General features: G+C 48.0%; 2 protein-coding genes across 4 annotated transcripts in view; one reads left to right on the forward strand and one right to left on the reverse strand.

The window, feature by feature from the left end:
* Nucleotides 1-556: 556 nt before the first annotated feature.
* Nucleotides 557-7,553, forward strand: mfap2 (microfibril associated protein 2). Of its 2 annotated transcripts, none has more exons than XM_042089645.1 (9): nt 557-658; nt 3,065-3,129; nt 3,292-3,369; nt 4,188-4,262; nt 4,940-4,981; nt 5,232-5,319; nt 5,592-5,665; nt 5,758-5,876; nt 6,816-7,553. In XM_042089645.1, the coding sequence occupies exons 2-8, from the start codon at nt 3,093-3,095 to the stop codon at nt 5,859-5,861; spliced, it is 498 nt and encodes a 165-aa protein (XP_041945579.1). In that variant the 5' UTR covers nt 557-658; nt 3,065-3,092; the 3' UTR covers nt 5,862-5,876; nt 6,816-7,553. The 2 variants fall into 2 exon arrangements, with proteins under 2 accessions (XP_041945579.1, XP_041945578.1); XM_042089644.1 differs by having other exon boundaries at nt 558-658; nt 5,758-5,870; nt 6,808-7,553.
* A 142-nt stretch (nt 7,554-7,695) lies between these two features.
* LOC121706936 (rootletin-like) overlaps nt 7,696-18,166 on the reverse strand; it is a 32,735-nt gene continuing 22,264 nt past the window's right edge. For both annotated transcript variants that reach the window (XM_042089088.1, XM_042089087.1), the window contains 14 exons: nt 17,685-17,923; nt 16,865-17,024; nt 16,192-16,359; nt 14,875-15,316; nt 14,297-14,463; nt 13,995-14,115; nt 13,549-13,712; nt 12,684-12,899; nt 12,032-12,256; nt 11,548-11,697; nt 11,003-11,203; nt 10,419-10,550; nt 9,115-9,288; nt 7,696-8,345 (listed from right to left, as the gene is read on the reverse strand). In XM_042089088.1, coding sequence (XP_041945022.1) covers nt 8,265-8,345; nt 9,115-9,288; nt 10,419-10,550; nt 11,003-11,203; nt 11,548-11,697; nt 12,032-12,256; nt 12,684-12,899; nt 13,549-13,712; nt 13,995-14,115; nt 14,297-14,463; nt 14,875-15,316; nt 16,192-16,359; nt 16,865-17,024; nt 17,685-17,923 — 2,640 coding nt within the window. In that variant the 3' untranslated portion in view covers nt 7,696-8,264. The remainder of the gene's footprint in view (nt 8,346-9,114; nt 9,289-10,418; nt 10,551-11,002; nt 11,204-11,547; nt 11,698-12,031; nt 12,257-12,683; nt 12,900-13,548; nt 13,713-13,994; nt 14,116-14,296; nt 14,464-14,874; nt 15,317-16,191; nt 16,360-16,864; nt 17,025-17,684; nt 17,924-18,166) is intronic.

Raw genomic sequence — 18,166 nt, forward strand, 5'->3', positions numbered from 1 at the left:
ATGTCATTTGAAAATGCACATTATAAACAGGTTTCATATGGGAAATAGGTCTAGTGCAGTTATCAAGTAGGCCAAACGATTTTTAAAGTTTTGGTTTTAGAAAAGCTTTAGTGTTTGCACATGATTATCGACAGGCACTGCGATGTACCGGTCAATGGGGCATGTGGCCCAAATGAAATCAAAGGCACAAGTTTCCATTGCTCGTGAACCTTCATGGGGTAGACGACAGACTCGACCCCTATGGACTTAACAAATGGTTCACAGTAGGTGATCTTGCACGCAGAAACACCATATGGGACGAGGAATTGCGTGACGAACCTTTGTAGTGGCGCACATATCTATCCCAGATAACTGATATAAAGTTTTTAAAAAATCAGCTAAATACGTATTTGCAGTGGATCGAACATAGTGACATCTGCGAGGAAATAGAGCTTCGCAAAGTAGCAGTTGATATTATATATTCATGTTTTGTTTAATGGCATGCTTCCGTCTGATTCTTGTTAGAGAGTGATATTGAGCTGTGTGTTTGATTGGCGTTAGGCCCTGTTGCCTTTGGGCGGGAGGGGGAGCCTGTAGGTGGGGCAGTAGGATGTGGCGCTCGGTCAGACGGTGCATCAGATCAGTGCGGAGTTGAGGACCGCTTCAGAGTTAACTAGAGGTAAGGACTTTAGAAGTTAATGCATGCATTACAGCGAAGGTAAAATCTTTGCATTGAAGCGTCAAATGAGATTTTATGTTTGGAAATACAATTAAAAAAACATACATTGTATATTATGTTGTCACTGATAATGTAGTAGGCTAGGGTACTGCATGCATTCAGTGCAAGGTGGTTGCATATTATTCAACATGTTGACAATAATGCACTTTTCGCGGTCTGTCTTGCTCTAGCGTCAGTTCCCAATGAGTCTTACCTGGAGAGAAAGTGCAGGCTAAATGTTAATTCGGGAAAATGTACTATTCTATCCAGCAGACGAGTATCCAACATCTCGCTCGTTTAAACTGTCGTTTTATGTTATATATCAGCGCCAGTCTTTTATTAGAGGTCATCGCTGCGTTTTAGAGTTGATGTGAGGTTCTGTGTGTGTTTTTCACCCCTACAGGATGGAGAGGGGGCTGTTGTTACACTTCAGGGGGTGGGATTAGAGCCGGGGGGCAATGACAATAGGCTACAATGGAAAGAGGTGGCCAACATAAATACATGTAGGGGCTTCAGAAGGTTGAGGTTGGAAGGGGGATGGGGGCATGGAATGATTGGAGCTAGGGTGAAATTATTAGAGGCTGAGGGAGAGCCATTGTGAGGCACAAGATGAAGAGACTGGGAGTTCACATATGATTATTTTCAGTTCAACTTTGCTCTCGCCAGAAGGCTCCAGTGTGATTGGAGGAAGAGAGAAAGGGTTCTGCAAGGGAAGAGAGAACTGGGGTTCTCCACTTTCATGGTGGCTGAGTGCCCAGGTCCCCAGGCAAGCTCTGGGGGAGGGGTCAAGGAAGTCTGAGGCAGACACAGAATGGGGGTTTGGAGGGTTAGAGGGAGAGAGAGAGAGAGGGAGAGAGAGAGCGAGAGAGAGAGAGAGAAGGGGGGTTAATAGTTCCCAGATGTGTGCTGTGAAAACATATGGTTTCCGATAGCCACTGTGATGCACTAGAGGAATGTCTAAGCTCACTCACACATACTTATAATCCTGGTGACACACAAGCACATGCAGACATCATGCTGCTCAATGCCATAAATCCACACTGTCCCAGTCGCTCCCCAATACAGGTCTCCCTCTCATCTAGGTCTCCTGGCTGCACACACATCATTTGGGACTTGATTAGGCAGAATCATTTTGCCGTACTGTAGTTTTATGACATCCAAATGCATTGCGGCTGTGGATAAGCTGTTGGGAGGCCAGAGGAGGAGGACAGCTGGGGGATGAATCTCTCTCTCTCCTTTTTCTTTTCCCTCTGCCATCCATTGTTTCCTCTCTGGCACGCCGGAGTACTGTACTCACTCAACCTGACCACCGCTGCACTGAGAGCAGAAACTGGAGTGGGGAGGGGGGATTCTGAGAAATGTGTGATGTGTGAGAGAGGAAGAGGGGGAAGAGGAGAGAGAGAAAGGGAGATCAACTGTAAATGACAGCACAAGGGAAAGTGAGAGGAGCTGGGGACTGTGTGTGTGTGTGTGTGTGTGTGTGTGTGTGTGTGTGTGTGTGTGTGTGTGTGTGTGTGTGTGTGTGTGTGTGTGTGTGTGTGCGCGCGCGTGTGTGCGCGCGCACATGTGTGTGTGTGCGCGCGCGTGTGAGAGAGTGTGTGTGTCTGTGTCTCTGTCTCTGTGTGTGTGAGCTTGTGCATGTGTGTGTCCCTGTGTGTGTGAGCGTGTGTATGGGCATGCGTACGTGCATGTGTGTGTGTGCAATGCGCATGTGTATGTGTGTGTCTGTGTGTGTGAGCGTGTGTGAGTGTGTGCATGTGCGTGTGTGTGTGTGAGTGAGCACGACTTACAGAGAGAATTCTGCTGAGAAAAAGGACGAAGGGGGAGGGGGCGAGCAGTGTTGGTTCTAGTCTCGGAATGCAGCCCCTGCTCTGTCTGCTGTGGAGTGGAGTGGAGTGGCAGAGCGCTTCACAGTGGACTGGAGAAGAGGAGGAAAACAGAGGGATTGTTAAAAAACGACAGACGTGCCACATTCTTGCTGTCAGGATTTTCCCCTGACTCTCTGGGGCCAGTGGAGGGCAGAGAAGAAGGGAATTGGAGCGGAGGGAGGAGAGGAGAGGAGAGGAGAGGAGGGGAGAGGAGAGGAGAGGAGAGGAGAGGAGAGGAGAGGAGGGGAGAGGAGGGGAGAGGAGAGGAGAGGAGAGGCTGAGAGGGGGAGGGAGTGGTGGAGTTTAGAGGAAAAGAGAGAGGCAGATTTACTGTCATCATTAGTGGTCACAGTTTTGGGTCGTCTGAATTACACCACTAATTAAAATATCACAGCTCTTGGAAAATTAGAATTGAACTCTCTCTCTCTCTCTCTCTCTCTCTCTCTCTCTCTCTCTCTCTCTCTCTTTGGTGCTTTCGCTCTTTCTCTGTTGTACACAGTCTAGCTACCTCTTCATTGTGAGCAACCATGAAAGTTAACTGCCTCCTTCTGCTCGCCATACCTGGTGAGTCATGGTGGGTGCTGAAAAAGCACACACACACACACACACACACACACACACACGCGGACAACCTTTCCTGGCATTTACAGGCCCTCATTTGTATTGTAGATATCCCTGTGTGTCTGTGGAGTTTTGTCAGATCCTTGTTTTCCTTTATCTCACTAGTCCTTGTAGTTGCTCAGTTCGTCCAAGCGCAAAACACTCAGGACTATGTGTTCATGACAGACGACGACTACAACTATGGTACGTTCATCTCTCTCTTTATGATTCATGTTGCATGTATTGAATGAGGGTGTTTATGCTCTATATGTATGGTATTGAATGAGGGTGTTTATGCTCTATATGTATGGTATTGAATGAGGGTGTTTATGCTCTATATGTATGGTATTGAATGAGGGTGTTTATGCTCTATATGTATGGTATTGAATGAGGGTGTTTATGCTCTATATGTATGGTATTGAATGAGGGTGTTTATGCTCTATATGTATGGTATTGAATGAGGGTGTTTATGCTCTATATGTATGGTATTGAATGAGGGTGTTTATGCTCTATATGTATGGTATTGAATGAGGGTGTTTATGCTCTATATGTATGGTATTGAATGAGGGTGTTTATGCTCTATATGTATGGTATTGAATGAGGGTGTTTATGCTCTATATGTATGGTATTGAATGAGGGTGTTTATGCTCTATATGTATGGTATTGAATGAGGGTGTTTATGCTCTATATGTATGGTATTGAATGAGGGTGTTTATGCTCTATATGTATGGTATTGAATGAGGGTGTTTATGCTCTATATGTATGGTATTGAATGAGGGTGTTTATGCTCTATATGTATGGTATTGAATGAGGGTGTTTATGCTCTATATACTGTAGTTTCTCTAAATGTCAGCGTTGCCTCTCTGGTGATTTGAAGGTTCCTCAGAACAGCTGTTGCACTAAAACAGAACGGCATCTTTTAGTTGACTATAACACTAATACAGGTCTAATGAAAAAATGTGTAATTTCTTCCTATCCCTGTACATCCCTGGCTCAATGTTTCCATTCTGGTGCACCTTCAGGGGATAACCCAGATTTGGATGCCTCTCCTCAGCAACAGATTCTCCTGCAGCCTGCTGTTGGGGTTGGACAGTCTGGTGAGTCACTCGTCTGATCTGACGGACGTCTCGTCCCATTCTGCACAGGGCTCTACTCTCTGTGCCCTCTCTGGTCACTGCTCCACTCCTCACAGCAAAGATTCTAGAACAGAGCTCTGTTCTAGAATCTTTGGTTCACAACTCACCTCTCTCAGCAAGCCCTAGCTATGGTCCGTCAGCTGGTTTCACACATGCTCTGGTGACCCTCTTCTCTTTACTTTAAGTTCCTTACACCACTCGTGTTCTTGACTCTCAAAACATTTCCACCTCTATTCACTCAGAAGTGTGACCTCACTGTTATGTCTCAGTCATTGTTCTCCTTCTCCTGATCCCCATGACCACTTCTGACCACCCTCTCAGGATCGTCCTTCGCCGTCTGTCCACGTTACCACCTGTGTCACTCATTTGTCACTTCTGTGTACTGTACTGCAGATTCCCTCACGACTCACTCATTCCAGCTCCCAGGCCCTCACACTTCCTGTTTATGTGTATGTTGGAGAAAAGTTGTGCTTTTTGTTTGTTTGCAGTTCGTCTATTATCAACAATTCTGAGTTTACAAGAGAGGAAGTTTATGCCATTTTGCTCACAAGGCCCAATTCACCATGTTCTCTGAAGCCATGCTGATTGTGAGAGTTTCCCTCGTTTCTGTGATTATTATGGTTTAATATGTTTTCCAGGGGCGGATTTCTCAACTGAGCCAACAGAACCAGGCCCTCTGGGTAAGAGAAAAAATGATCAACTCTGAAAGTTGCCAGTGGAAAAAAAAACTCTCTTTTCAACCAAATTCATACATTAGCCAATATATCACAATATATGAAGGGTTCACAAGAAAAGGGGAAATACCTTCAGTTCATGGTTGGGCCTAATAAAGTACAAATACATGCATCTATGTAGGATTTATCGTGTACCCGTGATGAGTGTGTCATGACGTGCATGTTAATGTGAGCCATGTGGTGGTCTGGCTTGCAGATTGCCGTGAGGAACAGTACCCATGCACCAGGCTGTACTCTGTCCATCAGCCATGCAAGCAATGCCTCAACAGCCTCTGCTTCTACAGGTGAACACTACATATCTGTCTCACATTGTCTGTACTCATAGACCGATTCAATGAGGTAAAGTTTGAGGTTTAAAAAGTGTACCAATTGTTTGGATGCATGAAGTCTTTGTTTATTTCACGGTTGGTCATGATGTCTGAAGTCACTGGATGTTAACTTGCACACAAATAGGATTTATTGTCTTGATAATTGTACATGTTTTACCTGTCTGCCATGAATCGTAGTGACTTTTTTTTTAATCAGACTTTTTTTTTTATCTCTCTTCTGTGCCCAGCCTGCGTAGAGTGTATATAATAAACAAGGAGATTTGTGTGAGGACTGTCTGCGCCCATGAAGAGCTTCTTAAAGGTAATTTGGCTGCTTTGGTGATGCATGTGAAACCAGAGCAACCAGAGCATGCAAACCTCCCTGTTCTCATCTGCTCTCCATGTCATCTACAGCTGACCTGTGCCGGGACCAGTTCTCGCGGTGTGGCGTGGCGGCGCTGAGTGGCCACTGTGGTTCTATGGGCGGCAGCTGTGGCAAGAGTTGTGGAGGCTGTTGAGCGTGTGAGGTGAGCGCCATGTCACATTTAAAACAAACTGACAGTGTGAGCTTTTGATTATATTTCCCACTCAAAATAGGGCAGCAGTAATGTGGAACAATACTAGTGCACAGGACAGGAGTCTTCCCTTTGTATCATACACAATTACATTACATTATTGTACACTTGGAACTAGTTCAGTTGACAATATAATGAGCCTTTTTCCAATGAAATGCTTTGACTGTTGACAATATAATGAGCCTTTTTCCTATGAAATGCTTTGACTTTTCATATAAAATGTGTATATTTTATGTATTTTATATTTTGCATCAAACCTTTTATTTTGTTTCTGATATACCAAATAAACACAACATAAGCAAATATTTTTTACAAGGCACAAGGCAGTGAGGTTGTGAATAATGGATATTACATGTGGGAAGCCATATGGATACAGAGGCGAAGTGGACGAAGCCGCTGAGGTTCAGGGTGGCAGCACAGGCTGAGATGCCCTTATGAACAGTCTACTGACCTAGCATCTGCTAGTCTTTAATCCCAACAAAATCTCAATTGAAAACTAGCGAATGTCAAATAAACCCAGAAAGTCATTGCCAGATCCCTCAAAAATGCAAATAAGGCACTTTAAAAACCCAGGGTTTTGGACATGTCAACACATAAAATATGAAATGTTGTAATTAGTGTGCAGGAAGTGGAAACAAGGCTTAACATTCCCACTGGGGGGGAAGTGGAAAACAGCATGGGACCAACTAAAACTAACCCCATGTGGGGACACAAGCATGGATGAGTCAGCTTGGCAGTGAATCCAAATCTGCTCAAATCGTATTTTATCATTGTATTGTAACGACTGTATCTGATGTTACTGATGACACCAGTGACTTTAGTTAACGCCATTGATACTGCGGTCTTCCTGACATCTGTTTCTTTCTGTTTGCTGCATGTCATTGTCCAGGTCAGCAGAGAGACCAGCCCTAATACTGCTTAATCACCTGGACCCTCCCACCGTGGTCACCATCCTTTTACTTCAGTATTGCTACTACTCGAACCCCCCTCCCCATCCACTATACACTTTAAGTATGTATAATATGCAAACACATATATTGTATGTACTTGTGTGAAATGGACTTCCAGAATATACATCTATGAACAAATCTGCATTTATATAAACACTTGTATTTACCTTTGTACTCAAATACTGATGACTGTACAATGTCACTGGTGCTAATGAACTACACTGGTTCTAGGACAGGCAGCATATATGTCCTTGCAATGCACAGAACCAGTTTAAGGATGTCTGATGTCAGAATTTATGTCTGTGTGTCTGTGTGATTTGTTTTTGCCTTTATTGTATCATGTATTCTTTGTTTTGTTTTTAGTGCGATTTTTTACTTTGTACTGTATTTGTGATAGAAAGCAGAGTGCCAGTAATGGTCATCCAGTCAATCATGGCCACTGTGCACAAACCCCAGCCGATGGGGCTCCATAAAGCATTCTTACCAGTTATTGATCTGCCATCGATCAGTGCTTTCTCTTCCTGTTATGTCACAACCTTGGCTACAAGCTCCAACCATCAGACTTGAAGTGTACGGATAGTAGAGATGACTAGTTGTCTAGTTGTGCTTGGTGAATGCAGCTGACATGCTGTTCCTGTACTACTGCTTCAGACTAAATAAATGGGTTCTCGGTTTTTTTCCACAATTTTGTGTCATGTATGTTGTCTCCACTACTGTTGAGGAACTTTGGAAGAAGATTGTGAAAAATAAGCATGTATAAGTATGGCATATGTGAGCTTCTATAACTGAAGCTCCTCTAATACAAACAGAGGTGGACACACAACATGTAAAATATCAAACTCTAGCGTTTAATTGGTAATTTCTTCTTCAAGTCCACAGAGTCCCTTTAAAATCCAACTGGAATGTCATTTAATTTGATGTTAGAATGCGGTCATTAGTATTTGGATAAGATGTAAACATAAGAGACCTGTTACAGTGTTAGTATAGTGCACTATATAATATTACTAATATGTTCTATAGTAGTGGCATTTTCTATATTTATCAAACACACCGAAAAAATGATGTCCTAATATCCAGTGGTCCCTTTGTGCAGTGCATTGCTATTTATGTTGCACTTTATCTATCTTAATTCAAGTTTTGACAACATAATTATACAACACACACATTGTTCAATGGCTCCAATTTTAGGAATATCGGTACATGGAAAAGTTCATATCCTCAGCATGTGTACGACTAACAGAAGCTCTCCAAATGGTGAAGACTTTGTCTCCAGTCTGAGTTGCTGGTACTGGTTTTGGTCATTAAAGCCATGAGTGGGTCAGAACCTAAAGTATTGTAGTGTTCCTGCTGCTGGTGCTCAGAAGTATCCTCAGTGTCCTGCAGGGCACAGCCTCTCTCAGCTGCCCCCAGGTAAAGGGGTCAAAGATGGCTGCCGGCGCCGGATTTCGTGCTGCAGTTGTTCCTTCAAAGTGGACACCTGCAAGAGACGAAGGAAGCAGAGGAGGGAATAAACAAATGCTGTTTCTCTTTCAACAAGTTTCCCCCATCTGGTTCATCCTTTCATCTGTCCATTCTTTATGGTTTCTTGTTTGCCGTCTTGTTTAACATCTTGTTAACATCAAGGGCCTTTGTTTGACATGTCCTGAAAAACCACACCAAAGCGCAAACGGGGAGAGCCATCTTTGGCCCCATAAAAGTTTTTAATGTTCTCCTCGTCTGGCACTTATGATGTCATTACTCCACAGAGATTCCAAACCCTCCCCCCACCAGCGTTTCCAAGCGACTGGCTAACACGGATAATGCAATCCACCTTTCCAGTGATTTAGTCTGACATTAAACAGGGAGATATCAGACCTAACCAGCTATAAAAGTCTATGTTTGGCTCATAGGGGGTGGGGTGGAGGGGGGCACAGTGTGTAGTCAGTGCTGCGTGTTTAGAGTCAGTGCTGCAGGAGTGTAGTGAGTGCTGCATGTTTTGAGTCAGTGCTGCGTGTTTAGAGCAAGTGCTTCGTGTTTACAGTCAGTACTGTGTGTTTAGAGTCAGTGCTGCGGGTGTATAGTTAGTGCTGCGTGTTAAGAGTCAGTGCTACAGGAATGCAGTGTGCACTGCGGTTTTAGAGTCAGTGCTCCATGTTGCAGGTGTGTGTTGTGTTGTGCTGTGAGCATACCAAGGCCCTTTCTATCACGCGTGCTGTTGACATGGCGATAAAGTTGGACTTGTGTTGTCCGTGCTGCGGGTGGGTTACCTGCTCCTCCAGGCCCTTGACGCGCTGGCGATGGGCCCTCTCCCTGGCGGCCAGCGTGCGCTCGGCGTCCCTCTGGGCCAGCCGCAGACGCTCCATCTCCCGCTGGACCTCGTCCCTCTGCCGCGCCGAGCTCTCACTAACAGTCTGAGTCTGCTCCATCTCTGCCAGCTGTGCCTACACACACACACACATTACATTCCTGACAAACTCATCTGTTACACATTCTCTCTCTCTCTCTCTGACACACACACACACTCACTCACAAGCACACATTTCATACACACACCATACGCAACCACTCACAAAACAAATATATATATATATGTATAAATATAAAATTCTCACACCTTTCATCCAGACTTTCTCATACTCTCACACTTCTCATAGAAATATACACACACATCACACCAACAGAGAGAGAGAGAGGTATCAACTCAGTAATCAACTCGGTAAACACAGCAAAAAAATGTAATAACACCCCCATTTTCACTCGAGAAAACAACACCAGTCCGTCACACATCCCAGCCGACAGACATCACGTGAGCCATTATCTTCCGAAGTATAAAGTGTGTTGGATCACAAAAAAACAACGACACAACAATAAACATTAGTGCTCTCTGGCTGCACAAATAAAAGAATAAACAATTGAGCCAATTGTCCTCGACTGTTGGGCATTATGCGTCTAATCAGCTGCACATGGGTCTCCAGCAGTGAGCCCCGAAGCTGGCAGTGTGGAGTGGCCGGCCCAGGGTGCCAGGAGTCCGGCTGCTTTTGTTTAGGGTGGACCACAACACCCTCCAATGCTCATATCTAAGACGCTAACACTGCGTTTAGTGAGAGAAAGCACTGCCTCACCCAGGGATCGGCTAGTGAGTCCAGGACTGGTCAGCTAATATGAGAGGGGAGCTATAAGCGCTACTATGGCACAAGCTACGCTAATTACTCACCAGACACAAAGCTATCTTCTGTCTCACGTCCACAAAATCCCCCTATCCACCAAGGAGGTTGATAGAAACACACACACACACACACTTCCACAGTGACCCAGCAGCTCAATCACAGAGAAACAGAGCTTCGCTTGCTCATATCATGTCTTCCCATTCATTGGTGCATTGTCTTGCCTTCTCATGTCTTGTCTTGCTTCAGTCTGCATGTTTTTATGTCACTATGCATGTCTGTATATGTGAATGTTTGGGTCTGTTTATTAAGAGTATAATAAGCATCAGTGAGTGAGTGTGTGTGTCTGTATGTGTGTAAGTCTGTGTGTGCTTTTTCAGATCTCTGCTGTGTGTATGCCTCTTCACCTGCAACAGAGTAATCTGCCTCTGGGCGTCCTGCAGCTCCTGCTCGGCGGTGTTGAGTGAGCGGTCAAGGCGTCCCTTTTCAGCGGACAGACGCATGCTGCCCTCCTCCGACTTCAGCTTCTCGCGCTCCACCTGCAGGAAGAGAGGGAGCCAGAGACGAGACAGGAGAGACGATCAGAACGACCCCAACCTCGTTTGAGTCTCATGGAGGATTAAACACACGCACACACGCACGCAAGCACACACACACACGCATGCAAGCACACACACACACACACACACACACACACACACACACACACACACACACACACACACGCGCGCGCATACAGACGCGCACACACACACACACACGCACGTCGCACACACGCCCACATACCCGCACGCACGCACGCACACACACACAAACAAACACACACAAACACACACACACACACACACACACACACACACACACACACCTCTGATGAAGGAGATGATAGAGAGGAGAGCAAGAGAGAGAGAGTGGGACATCAATATTTATTTTGAACTGAAGAAATGAGCCGTTAAGAGTTCAAAACAGTTGAAATGTCTAACGCTACTACCTTGTCTAAGGTGTTTCTCAGCGCGTTCTTGTCCTTCTCCAGACGAACGGCCTGTCTCTCGGCATCCTTCTTCTCCGTCTCGAGCACGGCCAGGGCCCTCTGGAGGCTGCGCAGACGCTCGTCTATGGTCGCTCGCTCCATTTGCGCAGACTGGGCACTGCGCTGGGCCTCTGTGAGGCTGGCTAGGCGCAGACGCAGGGCCTAAGAGCCGGACGAGAGGAGAGGACAGACGGATCAAAACAGAGACACAGATGGGTAGAGTAAGAGACAGGTAGAGAAATTGGGTTGAGAGCACTGCTGAATGAAATGTCAATGTAATGCAACCTGCTCTGCTGTTAAAAGTACTTTCTTTGTTCGACTTTAATTTGAAATTAGTCTGTATATTATGGTTTTATTAAACATTGTTAGACTATCTTTCATCTCTCTACATTTCATAATCCCCCAACCCCCCCCCCCCCCACCCACCCACCCACCCACACACACACACACACACACACACACACACACACACACACACACACATAAACACACACACACAAACACACCTCTTGAGTGTTGGAGAGCTCCGCCTCCAGTTCTGTCCTGCGCAGCTCACTTTGGGTCAGTTCAGCTTGCAGGCTCTGCACGCGCTCAGTCAGGGTGGCCACATTCCTCTTGCTCTCAGAGAGAGATGCCCGCACTCCATCCACACGGTCCTGAACACACACACACTCTTTTGAGTCTCATGGAGGATTAAACACACACACACACACACACACACACACACACACACACACACACACACACACACACACAAACACACAGGCACAGTATCTATAAGAGTCCACTTCATAGTCCAGTTCAACTATGATGTCCACAGGCCCAGGGGCATCTGCAAGGTCCTCATGACTCAACTGAATCATAATTATTGGACTATGATTCAATAACGTGAGATTCTGATCACTGGGGTTTTACCCATGTCTGGCCCATGTTTACCCAGATAAGTCCATACTCTCAGAGATGAGCCCGATGCACCTGGGGTCTGCTTACCTGCAGCTGCCTGCGCTCCTGCTCGGCCAGGCCCAGGCTCTTCTGCAGTGTGGCAAGCCGCCCCTGGGTGGCGCTGTGGGCAGCAGTGGCCTCCTGCAGGTTCTGGGCCAGGCTCTGGACACGCTCACGCTGGCTGCTCTCGCTCTCCTGCGCTTTGGTCAGCAGCTGGCTCAGACGATCCACCTCCCGCTGGAGCGAGGACACGCGGCCTTCCGACTCTGCCACCTACACACACACACACACACACACACACACACCCACACACACACACACACACAGATTCAGGTCAGTATGCCTAACTAAGACTACAATATTAAACGTCTAGTCACATTGTTTGAGGGCCACTGGCAGAACATTATGATACTGTATGTCACAATAACAGTGTGTACTGTATATAGTTTCTAGTAGCAAAGACAGCTTCTAAGATGCTACTATACAAGAAGATGCTTGACTGGGAAACGTTCAAAAACTTGTAAGTCACAAACACTAAACTCTGTAATCCAGACAGGCGTGTGTGTGTGTGTGTGTGTGTGTGTTGGGCCAGACCTGTTTGAGCAGGCCGTCGTGGCGCTCCTGCGATGCCTGGCTCTCGGCCTCTAGACAGGCGTGTGTGTGTGTGTGTGTGTGTGTGTGTGTGTGTGTTGGGCCAGACCTGTTTGAGCAGGCCGTCGTGGCGCTCCTGCGATGCCTGGCTCTCGGCCTCCCTGTCGCCGGCGCTGAGACGGACCCTCTGCAGCTCGCCCTCCAGGCTGCGCCTGCTCAGCTCCAGCCGCGTGGCCCGCGTCTCCGCCGCCTCCAGGGCCTCCCGCAGATGCCGCCGCTCGGCCTCCACGCGCGCCTCCCCCGCCCGCAGCTTACTCAGCTGCTCCTGGAGGAGGAACAGAGAGGAGAGAGATGAGAGAGGGAGAGAGAGATGAGAGAGGGAGCACATGGTGGTGGGAGAGAAAGAGAGAGAGAGAGAGATGAGAGAGGGAGCACATGGTGGTGGGAGAGAGGGAGAGAGAGATGAGAGATGAGAGAGGGAGCACATGGTGGTGGGAGAGAGGGAGAGAGAGATGAGAGATGAGAGAGGGAGCGCATGGCAGTGGGAGAGGAAGAGAGAGAGAGAGATGAGAGAGGGAGCACATGGCAGTGGGAGAGGAAGAGAGAGAGAGAGATGAGAGAGGGAGCACATCGTGGTGGGAGAGAATTTATGGCTGTTTGATTGCCCCCCCCCCCCGAGGCCGTGGGTTATGTGTCTGCGTGGGCTTTTGTGTACTCTGGTTTGCAGCTGGTGAAGAATGTGTTTGAGTTAGTGTGGGACAACAGGGCCTGGCCTGCTGGGGCTCCTGTCTGGTGCACTATTTGGATTGGTGGTCAAGATGTATGCAAGTGAGTGAGGAGTGAGACTGTGTGTATCTTTGTTGTCTGAGTCACTATGTATGTTTACATATGAGAGAAAGAGAGAGAGAGAGTGTGTGAGTGAGTGAGTGAGTGAGTGAGTGAGTGAGTGTGTGTGTGTGTGTGTGTGTGTGTACCTGTGTGTGTTTCCTCTCGGCCTCCGCGTTCTGCACATTTCTCTCGAGCTCTCTGATGCGGTCAGTGAGGACTCTCCTCTCCCTGTCCCCTCTCCTCATCGCCTCCTCTTGCTGCTGCAGCAGGGCCTGAGTAGAGCTCAGCTTCCCATCCACATCACGCCTCACTGCACACACACACACACACACACACACACCACACAAAGTACATGAGCAGCCATTTGTTTTTACTTTTTCAGTCAATGTAAACTTTACTCATTTTAATTACAGTATATATGCTGTGTGTGTGTGTGTGTGTGTGTGTGTGTGTGTGTGTGTGTGTGTACAGTATGTGTGTGTGTGTGTGAGTGTGTGTACAGTATGTGTGTGTGTGTGTGTGTGTGTGTGTACAGTATGTGTGTGTGTGTGTGTGTGTGTGTGTGTGTGTGTGTGTAGTGTGTGTAACTCACCTAACTGGTAGTCCTGTAGTGAGTTGTGCAGCTGTGAGAGACGGCTCTGGGCAGAGTCTCTCTCTGCTGTAACCTCCTCCAGCTCACGCTGCACCACACCCAACTGGCCACGTGCCTCATCCTACACACACACACACAGTCAAAGTACAACCATAGACACACTCAGTAAAGCACACACACAAAAGTTTTTCTGTTTAAGTATGCATTTTCTCATCTTCCCTTAAGTTAAATACATCCCCCTGCCTGTGTGTGTGTGTGTGTGTGTGTGTGTGTGTGTGTGTGTGTGTGTGTGTGTGTGTTACCCTGTCTCTTTGTGCCTCGCGGAGCTCCTGCAGGAAGTCTCTGAGACCAGAGCGCAGCGCCTCTGGGTCCAGCTCGGACGGAGCTAGAGGCAGTGGCGTGTCCCCTCTCTCTGGGGACAGTGGCCGAGAGCTCACACTGTTGTCTGGAGTGGGATTGCGACCCAAATCTGGACGAGAAAGACACAAGTGGGACAATGTGTAGAAGGTGATTTGAAATGGATGATTCCATTACACCAGATCTTTTTGCTGTTATTTACAGCTCTTTTGGGATTGTACTGCAATTCACCAGCAGCAGGAGACAAGGAGACAAGAAGACAAGAGGACAAAGGAAGTGGTGTGAACACAGTAAGAACGGGATAATGGCCGCCGTGGTGTCCGCCTATATACAAACTTAATGGAAGTGGAGGCAAAGAACTCCATGATGCAAATTCTCAAAAGTGCATTGATATGAAATGGTAATTTAACTTTTTTACCAGATCTATTTCCCAATACAGAGAATTAATTGCCATCTTTGTCAGCCAATCAGAAAACCCTATTTCTCATCTCCGGGGATAAGTTATGTTAACAGTCTTCCTTACCTTTAGGGGGCGACATTGAGGCGCGCAGCGGGGAGCTGCTGCGGTGGCGGAGGATGGTCATGCTGGCCCCAGGTGAGGTGGCGGCACTGTTGCTCCCCGCAGGACTGCGGCCCCTGCTCGCGCGGCCCCCGGCCCCGATGCCTAGTGTGCGCGTCAACGCCGACTGCAAGCTGCTGATGCGGAACTCCAGGTCGCGCCGGCCGGCCTCGGCCCTCGCCAGCTCCGCCTCGGTGGCGGCCAGCCGGCCCTGGGCCTCGCTCAGCTGCAGCTGGGCCTGCGCCGTGGTGTCCTGCGCCGCCTGCGCCCGCAGCGCCAGGTTGCGTGCCTCGTCCTGCAGCTTCTTCTCGCCGCCGCGCGCCTCCTGCAGCTGCGCCGACAGCTCCCGCTCGCAACCGCGCCAGCCGCTCTCCGAGTCCACCAGGCGCCGCTGCAGCATGGTCAGCTACGGACCAGAGAAGCACGAGAAAGAGTCGTTAGAGTCATCCTCATACTTAATAATACATGATCTATACTGTGTCTAATATAAGTGAGGGACAACGTATAGAACACCGGTCATTATCGGAAAATAAGTCCCGACAGGGCGAACAGGACCCCGACGCGCCAGCGACGGTCTGTTATCGAAAAATAGCAGACCACAGAATGTTGGGAAGGCCCATTCAAGTGAATGGAGCATTCTGCAGCATTATGAAGAGCCGTGTAATAAATGTTATATAAATAATGATGCCATTGTCATTTCTTATTACACGGCTCTTCACAAGGCAAGTAGAACGCTCCATTGACTTGAATGGGATTTCCCAAAGTTCTAGCGGTCATTATTTCCGAGGAAAGGACCTCTGAAAAAAATAATGACCGCTGTCAATGGCAACGGAATTTGTGCTTCTAATTGAGGTATTTCATATCACTACGCAAGGACTGGAACTTCATTCAAAAGTGAAAGCAGACGGTTGATCAGCTGTGTTCTAAAGAATGTTTGATTCAAGTTCAGCGTGTGTTGTTGCGAACTATTTGTTTCAGCAAATGCCACGATGAACGGTAACAAATAGGCTAGGCTATGTAGGCTAAAGCCATATCGTGGGGAGTTTGTTATTTTGTTTTGGCAAGTAGCCGTGTAATAAGCGGGATAATGTATAGAACGCCGGCCATTATTGGGAAAATAAGTCCCTTCAGGGCGGAACAAGACTCCTCTGCTGCGCGACGGGGTCCGGTTCGCCTTGTCAGGACTTTTCCCAATAATGACCGGCGTTCTATCCCTTACATAATTCTGAAGTGGAGCAGAGCCCAGAGTTCCAGCACTGGAAGACTCTCTCTTCTCCTCACCTCCTTCTTGATGGAGGTCCTGGTGGTCTCGGCCTCGCTGAGTTTCTGCTTGAGAGCGAACAGCTCCCTGCCCCTCTCCTCCTCCCTCTGCTCCTCCAGAGAGAGACGCGTGTGGAGCTCGGCCACCTCCCTGCTCCTCTGCTCGCGCTCCCCGTCCAGCACCTTCACCTGACGGAGGAGGCCCAGAGGAGTCGTTAAGATGGGGGGCAATCGAAGCAGAGCTCAAGTCATGTTCATGTTCATGTTGTGGTTTCACAACCTTCATTTTCTCTTTAGTTATTTGTGTTTACCCCCCCCCCCCCCCCCCCCCACACACACACACACAGTGTGTTTCTACTCCATTCCTGTCTGTTCTATCTCCTCCTTTCTCAGTGGGACTGACCTCACTGTCTGTTCTATCTCCTCCTTTCTCAGTGGGACTGACCTGTCTGTCTGTTCTATCTCCTCCTCTCTCAGTGGGACTGACCTGTCTGTCTGTTCTATCTCCTTTCTCAGTGGGACTGACCTGTCTGTCTGTTCTATCTCCTCCTCTCTCAGTGGGACTGACCTGTCTGTCTGTTCTATCTCCTCCTCTCTCAGTGGGACTGACCTGTCTGTCTGTTCTATCTCCTCCTCTCTCAGTGGGACTGACCTGTCTGTCTGTTCTATCTCCTCCTCTCTCAGTGGGACTGACCTGTCTGCGCAGCTCCTGCAGCTCTCGCCGGGCGTCCAGTCGGGAGCGCTCCACCTCGCGCAGACAGCTGCGCAGATCTGCCACCTCCTTCTGCGCAGACACCAGGCTCTCCTCCAGCACACTCACCCTCTGCTCCTTCTCCTCACACTGCCGCTTCACACTGATGGAGGGACAGAGAGAGAAAGAAAGAGAGAGAGAGAGAGAAGGAGATAGAGAGACACAGAGGTGGAGAAAGAGGGGGAGGAAGACCAATTCAGTGAACACACAACACGCACACAAGTTTCAAATCCAGTAATTGGCAGATTATCAGATTGGATCAATTTCTGTTTTTAAGTACACCATAGGCTATGCATCAAAACTGACTGTTCATGGTAATTACAGGTCCCTCACAGTTTACAAGGTTATCAGATAGTGGAGTTAAGTGTTCTCTACACTGGGCAAACATGAATGGATCAAAGCATTTTTAGTCTATCCTTATCTCTACTGAAATGCACACTGCCCTGCTCCCTTACCCTTTCTTGGAACTGTGTTGTGCTATGTGTGTGTGTGTGTGTGTGTGTGTGTATGTGTGTGAGTGTGTGTGTGTGTATGTGTGTGAGTGTGTGTGTGTGTGTGTGTGTGTGTGTGTATGTGTGTGAGTGTGTGTGTGTGTGTGTGAGTGTGTGTGTGTGTATGTGTGTGTTTGTGTGTGAGTGTGTGTGTGTGTGTGTGTGTGTGTATGTGTGTGAGTGTGTGTGTGTGTATGTGTGTGAGTGTGTGTGTGTGTGAGTGCAGAGAGCTGCTTCTAATTCTGGAATTCTGCGGACACGGTTGCGGTCACCTGATCCTCTCGCTCTCGGCGGAGCGCAGGGCCTCCCTGAGCTGGCCGTTGGACTGGCCGAGCGTGTCCCTCTCGCGCGTCACGTCCCCTAGAGAGCGCCGCAGCTCCACCGTGTCCCGCCGGTGGCCCTCGCCCGCGTCGCGCGTCTGGCAGAGCCGCCGCTCCAACTCCAGCACCTCCCGCCTCACCACGTCCCGACTCTCCTCACTGGCCGACAGCGCTGCCCGACACTCCTCCAGCTGCCCACAGCAAAGGGTCACCCATTGAGCAATGTGCTGCTGACATATCTATTATCATTGTGGTGTAGAGATGTACGCACATCTGTACAAATTCGGCGGGTGCTGGATACTAGCAACAGCGTATATAAAAAGAAACGATACCCGCACACTGCCGTAGGTAAGGTTACAACGTTTCCACCACTCAGGTCTTCATCAGGTATGATCTATCTATTATCTACAATATATCTGTTATCATTACCAGTG

This window comes from Alosa sapidissima, chromosome 4 (assembly GCF_018492685.1).
Source record: "Alosa sapidissima isolate fAloSap1 chromosome 4, fAloSap1.pri, whole genome shotgun sequence".
Taxonomy (NCBI): Eukaryota; Metazoa; Chordata; class Actinopteri; order Clupeiformes; family Clupeidae; genus Alosa; species Alosa sapidissima.